General features: G+C 35.1%; 1 protein-coding gene across 1 annotated transcript in view; it reads right to left on the bottom strand.

The window, feature by feature from the left end:
• LOC129514768 (ankyrin repeat domain-containing protein 31-like) overlaps positions 1 to 17,386 on the bottom strand; it is a 71,251-nt gene that overhangs the window by 28,613 nt on the left and 25,252 nt on the right. Inside the window, exons 9-11 of the mRNA XM_055333478.1 lie at positions 13,260 to 13,347; positions 6,729 to 6,825; positions 2,584 to 3,580 (exon numbers count right to left, since the gene is read on the bottom strand). Of these exons, the coding sequence (XP_055189453.1) occupies positions 2,584 to 3,580; positions 6,729 to 6,825; positions 13,260 to 13,347 (1,182 nt within the window). The remainder of the gene's footprint in view (positions 1 to 2,583; positions 3,581 to 6,728; positions 6,826 to 13,259; positions 13,348 to 17,386) is intronic.

A 17,386-nucleotide genomic window follows, 5' to 3' on the forward strand; every position in this document is an offset into this window, starting at 1 on the left:
TAGCAATAAATCTTATAAAAGATGTCGAAGACCTGTATACTGACTCCTATAACTTCTAGGAAAAAAAAGAAGACCTCAATTAACTGAGAGCTATATCATGTTCAGGTTTAGACAACTCAATATTGCTAAGACGTCCTTTGCCCCAAAATTAATCTATAAATTCAACTCAATACCAATAAAAATAATAGTACCCCTTAAAAAAAAAGAAAGTGAAAAAACTCACTCTAAAATTCATATGAAATTGCAAATGACCTAGAATATCTGAAACACTCTAGAAAATGGAGAACAAAATTGGAGGACCAATAATACCTGATTTTTAAAAAAATATATAAAATTATATAAATATTTTTATATATTTGAGAAAAGTGCACCTGCATGAGTGGGGAGAGGGCCAGAGGGGGAGGCAGGGGGACAAGCTGACTGTGTGCTGAGCATGGAGCCTGACATGGGGCTTGATTTCACAACTCTGAGATCATGACCTGATCTGAAACCAAGCGTCAGCTGCTTAACCTACTGAGCCACCCTGATGCCCCAACACTACCTGATTGTAACACTTATTATAGAGCTCCACAATCAAGATGGTATTCATGGTAAGACAGGTATATAGATATATTATATAGAAGTCCAGAAATAGGCACATATATAAAACAAAGGATTTTCTACAAAGATGCAAAGACAATTCAATAAAGGGTAATTTTTTCAACATATGTTGTCGGAAGAACTGAATATCCAAATTCAAAAATATGCTACTTTGTACCACATACAAAAATTAATGGATCATAGGCCTAAATTCTAAGAGAAAATCTTTGTGTCCTTGGGTTAGACAAAGAATTCTTAGATATGGTTCTAAGAACATAATCAGTGAAAGAGCAAGTTGCTAAGTTGGACTATATCAAAATATTAAACTTGTGTTTTTTTTATTTTTTAAGATTTTATTTATTTATTTGAGAGAGAGCTCGTGAGCACAGAGGGAGAGTGAGAGGGAGAAGCAAACTCCCCACTGAGCAGAGAGCCCAATGCAGTACTCAATCCCAGGACCCTGAGATCATGACCTGAACTGAAGGCAGATGACTAACCAACTGAACCACCCAGGAGCTCCAAACTTCTGTTCTTTTATAAGACAATTTTGAGAGAATGAAAAGACAAGCCATAGACTAAGAGAAAATATTTGCTAAGTATATGTTTGATAGAGGGCTTATATCCAAAATATATCAAAACAAATACCAGAACAAGGAAACAAGCAACCAATTAAAAACTTGGGCAAATATTTGAAAATAAGTTTCACCAAAGAATAAGTATGGCTGGAAAATAGCACATGAAAAGATGCTAATCATTTTGAAATGCAAATTAAAACCACAATGATAAACTACTATACATATATACGTATGACATCCATACATCTACATTACATGTTAGTATATAGCTAAAATTAACAGATTGATCATACTAGGTGTTACATTAAGTAAGAATGTGGAGGAACTAGAATACTCATACACAGCTGGTGGAATGGAAAATGTTACAAACAACTTGGCAGTTTCTTAAAAAGTCAAATATATACTTATCATATATAATCTAGCCACTCCACTCCTAGGTATTCACCCAAGAAAAGCAAAAGCCTGTGTGAGCCAAAATTTGTATACCAATATTCACAGGAGCTTTATATGTGATAGTCAACAACTGGAATCAACGTAAATGTCTGTCACAGATGAAATGAAAAACTGTAGTTTGTTCTACATACTACAGAACAATAAAAAAAGGAATTAACTACTGATACATGCTCTAATGACAATGACTCTCAATTATGTTCAGAGAAAGAAGCCAGACAAAAATGAACACATATGGTGTAATTCTACTTTTATAGAATTCTCTGAAGTGCAAACTAAAGTATAGGGACAGAGGGCAGAACAGTAATTGTCTATAGGCTCAACATGGGAAGAAGGGGATAGGAAGCAGGTATACAAAAGGGCAAAAAGAGACTTTTGGAGGTGATGGATATGTTCATGACCTTGTCTGTGGTCATGGTTTCACAGATGTAAACTTATAGGTCAAAATCTGTCAAATTGCATAATATAAATACGTGTAGTGTGTGTTAATAATACCTCAATAAAGCTGTTAAGAAATAGCAGAAATATGAAAAGTTATGTTAAAATTTTATTATAGCTGATCCAGAGTTGGATCCCACAGGTGCTTGGGACCAAAACATATAGAACCATCCTAAAAGCATTTCACTCACTGAGAACACTATGGTATGTCTCCTCATTCAAGAAGCCCAGTCAAACCTTATTTCCTGAATCTGAGCTAAATGCCTACACTTCGTGACAGTAACATTTATTAACTTAATTATAAAATTACATGATTTTATTTATTTTTTGTAAAGATTTTTTTAAGATTTATTTATTTATTTTATGATAGAAAGAGAGAGAGAGAGACAGGTAGAGGGAGAAGCAGGCTTCATGCCGGGAGCCCAATGCAGGTCTCGATCCCAGGACTCCAGGACTGCACCCTGGGCCAAAGGCAGGCACCAAACCACTAAGCCACCCAGGGATCCCCAATTACATGATTTTAGAGAAAAAAATAGGATACCTGTGTTTTGAATTCTAGAATGTTTTTTCCTGGATTAATTCTTCCGAGTAATATCAGATCCTTTATCTGCATACATTTCTTTCTAGGAGCTGTGCTGGAGTTTACAGGCTTTTTAATAATATGTTGACGGCCACGTTCAGAGTGGGAGGAGCTGTGGCTGTCATTAGCACGTCGAACAGTAAAAGCTGTTTTTTTAGGATAAGATTTTGTCTGATGCCCAGTAATACTGCCTAAGACATCAGTCCCTTGATGTGTCAGAGATTCCAATGTCCCCCTACTTGGCTGCTGGGAAGCTATTTTCCTCTTTCCTCTTTTTGGATCACAACTGGTAGGAGCCTGATCACAAACAACAGCTGATGGATGGGCATCATTTCTGGCAAGTATGCTTGTAGTCGCTGCAATGTTTAATGTGTTAGTTACTGCAGAAGGATGATTACAGGGCTCGCACTCTGGGGCTGGAGGCTCTGTGAGATCATTTCCTCTCTGTGAATACTCCCTCTGAGCAGTAAGAGCAACAGGTTGGGAGGGTAATTTAATCTTAGTGCCATCTGCACGTCTGGATTTTGGTGACCCATCGAAGGTACCATCATTGACATTTTGCTTAGAATTCAGCTCATTTCCAGAAAATTCCCTTCTCACTGTTTCTGAATTTACACAAGTGTTGGTATTTGGGCTGCTATTCCAAGTTTCTGGAGACAATGGTGTTTCCTGCATGCTTCCACAAGTAAGGCTGACAAGAGAAAGTGAACCTGACTGGGGCTGCAATGAATTTTCCAGACTGATAAGATCTTGGCTGTCCTTTTCACTAGAGATTGCTGAGCTGGACGGTGGCTTCCTCAAACTAGGACCAGACAAAGATGTAATGTTTTTATAGTTTTGGATTTTCTGGGTAATTTTTTTCTGTTTTTTTGCCACAACTAAAAGGCTCTTCTGTCTTGTGGCCAAGTTAGCCAGCTGTTCTCTCAGGACTCCTTGCTTAAATGATTCTATGGACACCCTACAGAAAGAAACAGAGAAAACAATATGAAAACCGGAGAAAAAATTTTTAGTAGTCATTTAGATTTTAAAGATACTTGTCTTAATTTAATCAGCCCAAAGTACACAAGGGTCTATTTTTGCAATGAATTTCTTCTGAGAGGAAAATGACTCTTAAGGTTACGAGTAAGACTGCCTTTTTATGGAGGTGATGGTGTGGTTTTCCACATTTATATTATTTACCAGTTGTGAGTCAACTCTGAAAAAGAAACAAAATTTGGGATAAGTAGCAACTGATGATCAAGGAGGAATACTATTCTTTAGATTTGGAGGTTGCTTACCTGTTCATAGTGGAAAGGTGTGTCAGGAAGTAACATTTGGGAATAAGTTCCATTTAAGTTCCCATAGAGCTGAAGGAGTGAGACTATTTTGTGAATAATTATACCTGAGCTAGACCTGAGCAATGTCAGTCCATCAAGTAATTACTGTAATTATGCTTTGAATCTGTACTGAATCACTTTCAGGTCCAGAGGGACTACCCAGATAGGCATTAACCTGTGTGACTATAAGGGGCTTGCATTTGAGAGAAAATGGCTAATCTACATACCTTTTTCTTTCGGTTATTCTACAGTGACCTTCAGGACACTAAACTCTTTGTTTCTAGTAGTTCTCAAACTTTTTGGTTTTAGGACTTTTTTAATACCTTTAAAAATTACTGAGGAACCCAAAGGGCTTTTGTTCATATGGATATATCTATCAATATTTACTGTTTTAGAAAATAAAACAGAAATTTTTAAAACAAGAACATTCAAGCATGCTTTCCATTACCTATTAGAATAATGATATCACACTTCATGTGGCCTCTGGAAAATTCCATTACACACTCATTAGAATGTGAGGCAAAAAGGCAAATAATATCTTAGTTTTCTTATAAAAATAGTTTTGACTTCACACACCCCTTGAAATCATCTCAGGGACCCTCAAGGGTCATCCTCAAGCAGCTGCTTTATGGGACAGCAATAGTATAGATATCTGTCTCTCTATCATAGTTTAGAGTTGTTGGTACTGAACTCCAAGCAAAACAGATGTTAAAGTGAGTAGCAGATGAAAATGGAAGAAACAGCAAGAAGAAATTAGATTAACAAACAACTAGTAGCATAAAAGGAGAAAAAATAGTAATATTGCATTTAAAACAGAGTTCAGACAGAAAAATAAAAGTTCATTTTAGATTACATGATTTTAAATCTTATAGCAATATGAATAGATTTACACACCTGCAAACCCAACTGATCAGTAACTTTCCAAAATCCACGGTATATTGTTAATCATAGGACATAAAGGAAAATTGAAGCTAGCCTTCTCCAAAGTCTCCTAGAATATATCCTGCAGTCAGTTACCCACCTGTAGGTCCTACAAGCTCACTTGCATTATACTGACAGGAAAACAGGAAATAGAAATGAATTTGTAATACTTATTCAATGGAGAGAAAAAGCAAAATGAACACAGAAGACTTATAAATGAAAATAGAAAACTGATTTTTAAATAAATTCAGGAAAAAAAACTGAATGTACAATAGATGTCAAGTGCTCATAAGAATATAAAAGAAACTAGAAAGATCACATGTGAATAAAGAATAAGGTCAAAAAGATATCTGCAACCCCATACTCACTGCAGCATTATTAACAATAGCTGAGACATAAAAACAACCTAAATGTCCATCAAAGGATGAATATAGAAAATGTGGTTTAAATAGCCTAACTGTGGAAGGAGCCTCGGAGTCCATCGAAAGATGAATGGATAAAGAAGATGTGGTTTATGTATACAATGGAATATTACTCAGCCATTAGAAACGACAAAAACCCATCATTTGCTTCAATGTGGATGGAACTGGAGGGTATTATGGTGAGTGAAGTAAGTCAATCGAAGAAGGACAAACATTATATGGTCTCATTCATTTGGGGAATATAAAAAATAGTGAAAGGGAATAAAGGGGAAAGGAGGAAAAATGAGTGGGAAATATCAGAAAGGGAGACAGAACATGAAAGACTCCTAACTCTGGGAAATGAACTAGGGGTGGTGGAAGGGGAGGTGGGCAGGGGTGGGGGTGACTGGGTGATGGGCACTGATGTGGGCACTTGACGGGATGAGCACTGGGTGTTATTCTATATGTTGACAAATTGAACACCAATAAAAAATAAATTAAAAAAAGAAAATGTGGTTTATGTGCACAAGTGCACACACACAGAAGAATATTATTCAGCCATGAAAAAGAAAGAAATCCTGCCAGTTTTGACAGCATGCACAGACCTTGAGAGTATTATATTAGGTGAAAATAAGTCAGACAGAGAAAAACAAATACTGTATGGTCTCACTTATATGTGAAATCTAAAAAACTTCAAAAAACTGAACTCATAGATATAGAGAGCAGATTGGTAGTTGCCAGAGGTGGAAGGTGGAGGGTGGATGAAATGGATAAAGGGAGTCAAAAGGTACAAGTATTCAGTAATAAAATAGAGAAGTCATGAGGATATAATGTACAGCATGGTGACTATAGTTAATGATACTTTATTGTATATTTGAAAGTTGCTAAGAGAGTAAATCTTAAAGTTCTCATTATGAGAAAAAACGGCATATATAGTTAAATCTATGAAAAACTAATAAAAATAATGCCCACATAAGAAAAAAAATATAACATTTTTCTCAAGAAAAGGACAAAAAGAGGTATATAACCAATATATAATCAGGATGAAATCTCTTAAAAACATTGAGGGTTTAGAAATACACAAAACTAAATAATATACATGGTTATAATGCTTAGAAAGACAACATTTGTGATAGCAAAAGGAAAACTTTGTACTGTAAAACATTTAAGTTCACCATGGAAAGAAATTTATTTTGGAGATTCATGACCAGAGACACTTTCACAAAATTCTTTGCTGTAGACAACTTTTTAAGATACGTCTTTTTCTGAATATTTCAAGTAATAAAATATAAAAATATCTTTCTGAAAAGTACAATTCCCCATGGAGGTAATAGATTAGATGACCTCATAAAGTCATTCTTTGGTCCTATGCAACATTCACACTCTTAAGAAATTCTAGATTCTCACTATTATAACTAAGAAGGGAAATATTATGAAAACTCTAAAGCATTTCTATTTTTTCACTCACCTGTATTTTTTAGCCAGATCATCCCTTTCTGCCTTCTGTTTGGCAAGCACATAATCCATAATCTCTTTTATCTCTAACATCTTTTCAATGCATTGTTCTGGAAACATGGTAATAAAAAGTCAGTTAATGATAGAAGAAAGACATCAAATGTTAAGTTTGATCACACAAAACTCAGCCTATTAATTTTAAAAAGCCATTATTAAAAAAATAATTTATTTTTTTAAATTTTTATTTATTTATGATAGTCACACACACACACACACACAGAGAGAGAGAGAGAGAGAGAGAGAGAGAGGGGCAGAGACACAGGCAGAGGGAGAAGCAGGCTCCATGCACTGGGAGCCCAATGTGGGATTCGATCCTGGGTCTCCAGGATCGCGCCCTGGGCCAAAGGCAGGCGCTAAACCGCTGTGCCACCCAGGGATCCCTAAAAAAATAATTTAAAAATAAAATAAAATGCCATTATTTCCTTACCCTGTTCCCTACTATTAGTGGTCCAGATATATAAATCAAAACTCACTGAATTATGCCACCCTATGGAAGTACTCTGAATAGAGCAGGTTAGCCTGAGTTCTAATCCTGCTACTCCACTTAGCTCTGTGAACCTGGACAAGTCACATGACCTTTATAGTCACCTTCCTCATCTGTGAAATGAGGTTAGGAAAGGAAGATAAATAGGAAAATAAATATTTTGTTAAAATTATTTACTTTTTAAAATATAAAGGGCACACACTGTATAAACATTTCAAACAATATGAATGTTTACATAGAAGAAAAGTAAAAAGAAAGTATCCTACTCTCACCTTCTGTTACTCCTCTTTTTCATTTCACAAGAGACTACTGTTTATACTTTGGTAGCAGTGTATTTGTTGGTGTGTGTAAAAGTTTTTAGTATATTTATCTAATGGATTATTCAATGCATATTTATAGTATATGTAACTATATGTGTATGTATGCTATATTCATTATTAAATTTTTATTAATTCATAAATTTAATAATTTAATTTTAATAAAAAAATAATTAAAATAAAATTAATAGTTAATTATTCATTAAACTATATTAGATGTATTTGTTAAGTGTATTATTCTTTTTTTAAATTTATTTATTCATGAGAGACACAGAGAGAAAGAGGCAGAGACACAGGCAGAGGGAGAAGAAGCAGGCTACATGCAGGGAGCCAGATGCAGGACTCGATCCCGGGTCTCCAGGATGACACCCTAGACAGAAGGCAGCGCTATACCACTGAGCCACCCGGGCTTCCCTAAGTGTATTATTCTAGATGTGTTTACCATATGTAACTATATATGTAGTTAGAAATAAAAAGCATGTTATCAGTTCTTGTCCTTTACACTTAACACTTATATAGAGCTGTATGATATCTCAGGTTACTTAAAGATCTATATAAAATTACTTTTACAATAATTACTTAAAATTTTCCTACTTTCTTCCTCTTCTTCCTAAGTAAAGGCATAATGACTTCCTTCACCGATCACAAATCCACAAGATTTACACATAAATGTCAATTACATCAGAATCCAATTCTCAGGTAGTAAATGGAAATGCTTAAATGAATACATTTAATACATTTAATTTCTGTTAAGCTATTTGTTATTTCACTTTTGGCTTTGTTTCTTAAGTTTTTTCCTAATAATTTTAGGCCAATGCATATTTTTCTAGATAATTTAACTAGATTTTAGACCAATGCATATTTTTCTAGATAATTTACTAGATAATTTCTAGATAATTTAACTAGAAAATCAGTGGTGGGAAATGACTGAAGTTCAGAGTAGGAATTTGTTCCAGAACCCCGCTTTGCAAATTAGACAAATGATATAAATGATTTGGTCAGTATAGAGTCAGTGTTCCCAGAGTAGTTTCTGTCTTATTAGTACTATGACTAAGGATTAATTCTGTATGATGCATGTGACAACAAAGGGGGGAAACTTGATCATTAAGAATTTAGATATAAAACTACAGAACACTTCTGAAAGAAATTGAGGAAGACACAAAGAGATGGAAAAATATTCCATGCTCATGGATTGGCAGAATTAATATTGTGAAAATGTCAATGTTACCCAGGGCAATTTACACGTTTAATGCAATCCCTATCAAAATACCATGGACTTTCTTTAGAGACTTAGAACAAATTATTTTAAGATTTGTGTGGAATCAGAAAAGACCCCAAACAGCCAGGGGAATTTTAAAAAAAGAAAACCATATCTGGGGGCATCACAATGCCAGATTTCAGGTTGTACTACAAAGCTGTGTTCATCAAGACAGTGTGGTACTGGCACAAAAACAGACATATAGATCAATGGAACAGAACAGAGAACCCAGAAGTGGACCCTGAACTTTATGCTCAACTAATATACGATAAAGGAGGAAAGACGATCCACTAGAAGAAAGACAGTCTCTTCAATAAATGGTGCTGGGAAAATTGGACATCCACATGCAGAAGAATGAAACTGGACCACTCTCTTGCACCATACACAAAGATAAACTCAAAATAGATGAAAGATCTAAATGTGAGACAAGATTCCATCAAAATCCCAGAGGAGAACTCAGGCAACACCCTTTTTGAACTTGGCCACAGTAAACGGAGAAGGACAAACATACGTAAACGGAGAAGGACAAACAGTGTATGTTCTCATTCATTTGGGGAATATGAATAATAGCGAAAGGGAATATAAGGGAAGGGAGAAGAAATGTGTGAGAAATATCAGAAAGGGAGACAGAACATAAAGACTCCTAACTCTGGGAAATGAACTAGGGGTGGTGGAGGGGGAGGAGGGCGGGGGGTGGGGGTGAATGGGTGACGGGCACTGAGGGGGACACTTGACGGGATGAGCACTGGGTGTTATTCTGTATGTTGGTAAATTGAACACCAATAAAAATTAATTTATAAAAAAAAATAAATAAATAAATAAATAAATAAATAAAAAAAGAATTTAGATATAAATCTGTTTGGCATATTTGACATTTAATAAAAGATGTTTATAGTATCAATGTACCCTGTCACATTGGGTTTTTCTAACTGAATTTTAAATCAGAGGTAGAAATAACATTAGCATAGTAATGAAGAAGATTCTATATTTTTCTATAAAAAAGAACATAAAGAATTTTACATGTAAATTGATACTATATACATATCAGATACATTAATCAGTGGTATCTTGGAACCTAGAAATTGCCCTAATATGTGTAAGATTTTAATATATGATTATAAGGCATTAGAAAAGCAACGAGGATGACAGAAATTATTCAACAAATAAGAGGCAGAGTAGTAATATGGGGGGTGGGAGACTCTATTCTATCCTTGTTTTGTACCACATGTGGAAAAGAGATTTCAAATGAATAACAGAGTTAAAATGCTTAGGAAAAAATAATGTATGAAATGTTCAGACTAAACATTCTTATGGTCAGTTTATTTGAGGCACTAAAGATATCTGATATCAAAGTGAATGCAAGACATCTATAACAAAAACTCAAAGAGAAATGTACACAGTGGGATTCATTATTCTTAGATCCCTCAGCCAGATCAGAATACAGGGTGGTGAATTTGTAAAAATACTTCGGAGAGCTATTGCTCAAGTGGATGGGAATCTCATTCTGAGGAGCCAAGGTGAAAGGCGAGGAGATTTCTTTCCTTTATCTCAAGCCCAATGGGAGCAGCCTCTGAAGAGAGTAATAACTTTTTTTGGTGACAATGGACTCACATCCACTTCCTTCTTGAACATGTAGAGATTGAGACCCTGCAGAGCCAGCAAGACATTCGGACAGTTGGGGAAAGGGAAAGTTGCTCCTGTACTCAAAATTAACTATCCTCCCTTCTAATCACAGGTCCAAAGTGCCAGGATTCTGAGGACTTGGTGTGGAGGCCGCTCTGTGATCCTGACTATGATGGCTTTTCCCTGAAAGAAAGAGCCTGTGTAGGGTGGATTACCTAAAAAAAAATTAAAAAAATAAAATTAAAAAATAAAAAAAAAGAGCGAGAGAGACTGAGAGGAGCCAGGGAAAGGAAAATGTACGCTGCCCTGCTATACTATAGGAGCCAGGTAGAAGTCTCAGAACAGCCTCAGAAAACTGCTCTGAAGAGACTAAGTTTTATTTATTTATTTTTTTAAATGACATTTCATTTTTTTATTTCTTAATTTATGATAGGCACACAGTGAGAGAGAGAGAGAGAGGCAGAGACACAGGCAGAGAGAGAAGCAGGCCCCATGCACCAGGAGCCCGACGTGGGATTCGATCCCGGGTCTCCAGGATCGCGCCCTGGGCCAAAGGCAGGCGCCAAACCGCTGCGCCACCCAGGGACCCCCCGAGACTAAGTTTTAGACATTTGCCAAAGACTGATGAAGTCAGTAACAAGTCAGTATTGGGACACCTGGGTGGTTCAGTGGTTGGGCGTCTGCCTTTGGCTCCGGGCATGATCCCAGTTCAGGATGGAGTCCCACATCAGGCTCCATGTGGGGAGCCTGCTTCTCCCTCTGCCTGTGTCTCTGCTTCTCCCTTTTTGTGTCTCTCATGAATAAATAAATAAAATCTTAAAAAAAACAGTCAGTATTTAGTTACTAAACAAGAACTCAAGAGTCCCATTGCCTTACCTTTCTATCCTCCCTTAAAGAGGCAGTGAGACGAAAATAAAGGGATCCTGCTAGTCATTGTATTGGTTATAAAATTAAATTACAAAGCATAGGGATGGGGAGGGGAGAAAAATTTATCATCTTAAAAGCATTAAAAGGAAAAAGGCTGATATTTTACTATACAGAATTTGAAAATATATATACTTAAGCATAAATTAACACATTACACATAAAAAGACAGTTAAGCTGAAAAACATATTTGCAGCGATTATGGCAGGAAAGGGGTCAATAGCTTGATCATATAAAATGGCTCCAATTTATTAATAGACAAACAGGAACAACTTCACAAAAGCAGGAAATAAAACTAGAGAAAAAATACCACTAATAATCAAAAAGACAGGTGAATATATGAGGCATTTTTCTTATTACACTACTAAAATTAAATGAAAATACTGATGCTATTAGCAGTATAAAGGAAACAAACACTAATGTGTGTTGCTGAAAGTGTAAATTATTATCTAATACCTTATAAAACAATTTACCAATACAAATTATCAGGTTTTAAAGTGTTTATAAATTTTTGACCCAGTAGTTCCAATTCTGGTAATCCTTCCAAAGAAGATAATCCTAAATTCAGAAAGGTATATGCTAAAGATTAGCAAAAAATTGGAAAAATGTAAATGTTCAACAAAAAGGGAAAAATGAATTCCTGGAACATTTATAGAACAGGATACTATGCAAACCACTAAGAATAATGGGTATGGTGGAAAAATGTAAAATTGGCAAGTTTAGCATGATCCAAACTCTGTTTTTAATAATTTTATTGAGGTATAACTATGTAATTAAATTCTTAGAAAAAAATAAAGGAAATATATACAACAAAATATTGTGGTGAGACAGGATGTAATTTTAGCACATTTTTCTTCTTTATTATATTTTGAAGCGCATTTATATATACCCTTTTAATAAAAAAAATTATAAAATTGGAAATTCACCTTAGGTGTATAAGATATTGTAAATACTAAATAAAATATATGAATTATTCACATTTGCTTTATAGTATAAATTATTTTGTATTATTTTCCTCAAAACATAACATGTACCATGTGTTAGGCCAAGATGAAAGGTAGAATGGGTATAATTTAAAAGGAAATAATTTTTTAAAGACTATATACAGTATGAGCTAGGACAAGAGATGAATTAATAGTTGTATCCTGTTACATGAAAGACTGATGACATTCTTCAAGTTATTTTTTAGCTAACTACTTTAACATTCAGATCTGCATCTTTCAGGAGCTAATTTCTATCTGTAAATCATAACTCAAGAAAACACAACTGTGACCTACCAAAGATTTGCAAATATTCACTGACATTTTGAGAAATTCAGATTATTAGGTCAGGGATCAAAGTCAAGTTTACCATTTTGAACCACTAGTGTTTTTTTAAAAAGGAAGACAGCTATCCACTAAGACATTTACTGGGTCTATCTGCTCATCTGAAAGGCATGAGGATTTGCCTTACTTGAGTCACAACGGTCTATTCCTTTTCTGATCTGTTTTTAAGGGTTTCGATAGCTGGGTGAAACTGAGGAGCTAAGTAGTAACATAATCTCATCTCTAGTCACTATCTTATGCTTTTTTTCCACATCTTCATCTAAACTTATCACCAGTAGTAGCTTATCTCTGACCGTGGTTCTGAGTGTCTCTCATATTACTCATGCATGTTATACCTTAAGTCTCGAAATATCTTGATTAACGATTACACTAACCACTGGTTTGCATAAATGACTTCTGATGCTCATTCCTGGTACTTTCTTATCACATAAAAAAAGGTTACTTTTCAGCCACTGTTAAGTAAGCTTTGATATAAGATATACCTTAAGAAGCTAAGGGAGCAATGACCTTGGATGTATGAAATAATCAAACTTGAGTATGGGTCCATATTTACCTGCATCTTCAGGGGTTCGTATTTCAAATTCTAGTAAATTTCCTTGTTTTTCTTCTATATCTTGTAGAATGGCACTGATGGCCTGATGCTATCAGATAAAAATATTAAAAACTTTATTATAAGAAGTAGATATTTCTCTCTGATATGCAATTGTCAAATGTACAGTAAAAGTGCCAAAGAAAGTGCTGCTAAAATGCTCATTTCACTTTATGTTCAAAATGTATTCATGTTTTGTTTAAACTTAACTGTATATATGTTATGCATTTGGGGGAACAAGTAAACTTAAATATTTTGATTTATGTTGCAGATCAACTCCTGGTAAATAGAATACAAGAGTAGCAACCATATAAAGACTCATAATTTCTTGGGGCACCTGGGTGGCTCAGTTGGTTAAGCTTCTACCTCCTGCTCAGGTACTGATCCCAGGGTCCTGGGATCAAGCTGTGAGTCAGGCCCTCTGCTCAGCAAGGAGTCTGCTTTTCCCTTTCACTCTCCCTCTGTGCTCTCTCTCTCACACATAAATAAATAAAATCTTTTTCAAAAACCAGAATTTCTCACTGACTTCTGTTATAATCATACCTGTAGGTGAAAAAAGAACAACTCAGTACATAATATTTAAAGATCATATATATGCAATAAGTTCACTTTAAGGTTTTATGACCATCACTGCACACTATTAAAATCTCACACATAATCTTAAAAATACAAAACACTACTCTCTTAAAAATTTACAAATGGGATTTAAGTCCCTCTCTATGCCCTTGTTGGTACTGACTGTCCTGCCTGGGATGTCTTCAATTTACTTTGCCCAGATCCATCCATCTCTTTGTTTTGAGAGATGTAATCATGGAATGGATTCTGGAACTAGACTGCTTGGGTGTGAATTCTGGCTTTACCTCTTCCTAGCTGGGTGGCTACAGCATATTACTTGTTCTCTTCTTACCTGAATAGAGTAACGCATCTAAAGTGCTTAGGACAGTGCCAGCACAAAGTAAGAGCTCAATAAGTACTGCTTATTATCATATAAAACCCATTTCCTATGAAACTTCTAACTAATCTAATTCATATTCATTTCTCCTCTCTCAGCATTACTTTAGAATTTCAGGAGTTTATAATATAGCATATATATATATATATATATATATATTATATATATAATATATATAATGTTTTACACATTGTATTTCTCCATCAAAATAAAAAAATCTTATAGGCAGGAGCATAAATTTTGTATTTGTGAATGGTTTCCACACCATGGGATATATAGCTGGTGCTCAGTAAATGAAAACTGATAGACTGACTCATATCATCTATTCTTTAATACATTCTCAATACACGTTCATTTAAAAATGTGTTGGTCCTCAAAGCCTTCTAAAGTACATTGCCCTGAATTTTTACTTTGGCACCTACAAGGGACATGAAAAATGCACATAATAAAACCATCCAACTATGTGGAAAAGCTATATCAATGCTGTCATTTATGAAATGCATCAGAGCAGAACTATAAAATATGACTATGCAAAACAAACAGACAAAATAAAGTTTATCTCTTTTTTACACTGAATGGCTATAAAAGCAAACGAAAGGTCTGAACCTGAGCCCTGGCCAAGCCACTACCCAAAGGTCAGAATAAAGAAAACATTTTTTGGTGCTGATTGTCCATTTTGCTTTGCTCTTATTGTGGATGCATTCAGTCTTGGTACCATGGGCATTAACCTTAAATTCCACACAAGCTTTACCTTCTACCATGAAGGGGCAGCACAAACTTCCCTCCAAGATCCCCCTTCTTAGTCCTTATTTTGCTTGTTTATCTTTTTTAAAAAAAACAGCACCAAAAAACCTAACCTAGAATATATCTTTGGAACAAGTAGCTTTAGACAGTTTATATATGCTTACAGAAGGACTCACTATAATTTTATTCCAAATTTCTTATCTTTACTATGGCAGGATCCTTTGCCCCTGACATCTCTCTTACAATTTTGTACAATATAGCAGTGGTTAGAAGCACAAGCTCTGTAGCCAGACTGCCTGGCATTGCTTTAATTCTGGTATTGCTACTTAACAGAAACGTAATTTTGGATTAGGTTACTTAACTGTTTTTACTTTAGCTTTCTCAACTGTAATAAGGAAGATAATGAAAATCACAGAATGCTCCCAGAAGGGTTATTATGAGGACTAAATGAGTTAACATAAGGACTTAGAGGACAGTTTATCATATAATAAGTACTCAGTGAATGCCAACTATTAGCATTATTACTCCATGTACACAGGTATAGAGAAGGAGGCTGCCAATATGCTGTGATCTGAAGGTGTTACAAAGCAGCAGCAAACTACCATAGTTTGCATCTGGCCATAAAGTTACCCTTCTCTCCAGTATGATTTGAAGTTTCCAACACTCAAAAGTTTACATTTATAAAAGAGTAACTGTTAATGACTTTAAAGACTTTGTATTTCTTGAGTTTTCCTCCTTTTCTAAAGTTGATTTTTTTCTTTTTTTAATTGTAGTTGACACATAATATTACATTAACTTCAGATGTACAACAGTAATTTGATGAGTTTATATGTTATATTATGTTCACCACAAGTATAGCTACTATCTTGCCACCAAACACCACTATTATAATATCACTGACTGTATTACTTACACTTATCTTTTATTCCTGTGACTTAATCATTTCATAACTGGAAACATACCTCTCACTCCCCTCACCCATTTTACTCATCCCTTTACCCAAAATCCGTTTTCTATAGACTCCTGTATCTCCACACTTTTTCCAAAGCTTGGCATGTGAAATGATATACATTACTACTGAAGCAAACACTCATATAGTCAATAACAACAGTAGTTTTTCCAAGATGTTCTCATCTTTACCTGAAAATATACCTTAAAGATACTTACGGTCAATATGGTGGGCTGAGCTAATATAGAACAACCTCTGCCCACTTCAAACACATGAAAATAGTAGACAAAATACAATAAATTTTAAAAAAAAGATTGTATGAGAGAGAGAGAGAGAGAGAGAGAGAGAGAGAGAGAGAGAAACGAGTGGGGGAGGGGAAGAAGGAAAAGCAGACTTCCCGCTGAGCAGGGAGCCAGATGTAGAACTCAATCCCAGGACCCTGGGATCATGACCTGAGCCAAAGGCAGATGCTTAATCAACTGAACCACCCAGGTGCTCCAACTTTAAATATACACACACAAAAATGGAAAATGAATGAAAAACTCCCTGATGTCATAAATGCTATTGGAGCTATTGGTGGCCCAATGGGAATTTGGAACAAATATGGTATTGGGGCTAGGTTTTTAATGCACACAAAGAAACAAGAGTAATAAAGGTAGTGCATAAAGGTAGTGACCTTTAGGTCAAATAAAGGTTAGAAAAACTCTACTTGCCTCCATCCAAGGCTTTGGGTAGAAAATAAGAGACTCAAACCTATATCACAAATGTATGTAAGAACTACATTTATATAATTTGTGTGGTTCAGGAATCCAAACTGAGAAATTAGCATAAAAACTTGTGTGAAATAGGGCCCCAGCAGAGGAAATGTTCAGCACAAAGCCTAAGCACACCAAAATTCCCACAGTTATCAGTCTTCACTTAAATGAGATTACAATAAAAAATTAAAAACCACATAAAGAATCATGTTATCATGAAAAAGAATCAGGAAGAGACTTTAAAATTCCCTTTAAAAATGTTTGGATTTTTAAAAATACTATCAATATTATAAGAGCAGAAAAATCTTATTGTTATTTCATTCTTTCTTTAAAACAAAAATTTGAAAAGCAAACAGAATTTTTAGAAATAAAAAACACAGTCATTTAAATTAAAGGCTCAATGTATGGGTTAAATAGATTAGAAATATTTGAGGAGTTAAACAATGAATTGGGAGAGAGGGCAAAGGATATTCCACAGAATGTAGTGTGGATGGGATGCCTGGGTGGCTCAGTGGCTGAGCATCCACCTTTGGCTCAGGTTGTGATCCTGGGGTACTGGGATCGAGTCCCACATCAGGCTCCCCAAAGGGAGCCTGCTTCTTCCTCTACCTATGTCTCTGCTTTGCTCTGCCTTTCCCTCTGTGTCTCTCATGAAAAAGTGAATAAAATCTTTAAAAAAAAAGAACATAGT

This window comes from Nyctereutes procyonoides, unplaced genomic scaffold, assembly GCF_905146905.1.
Source record: "Nyctereutes procyonoides isolate TBG_1078 unplaced genomic scaffold, NYPRO_anot_genome, whole genome shotgun sequence".
NCBI lineage: Eukaryota > Metazoa > Chordata > Mammalia > Carnivora > Canidae > Nyctereutes > Nyctereutes procyonoides.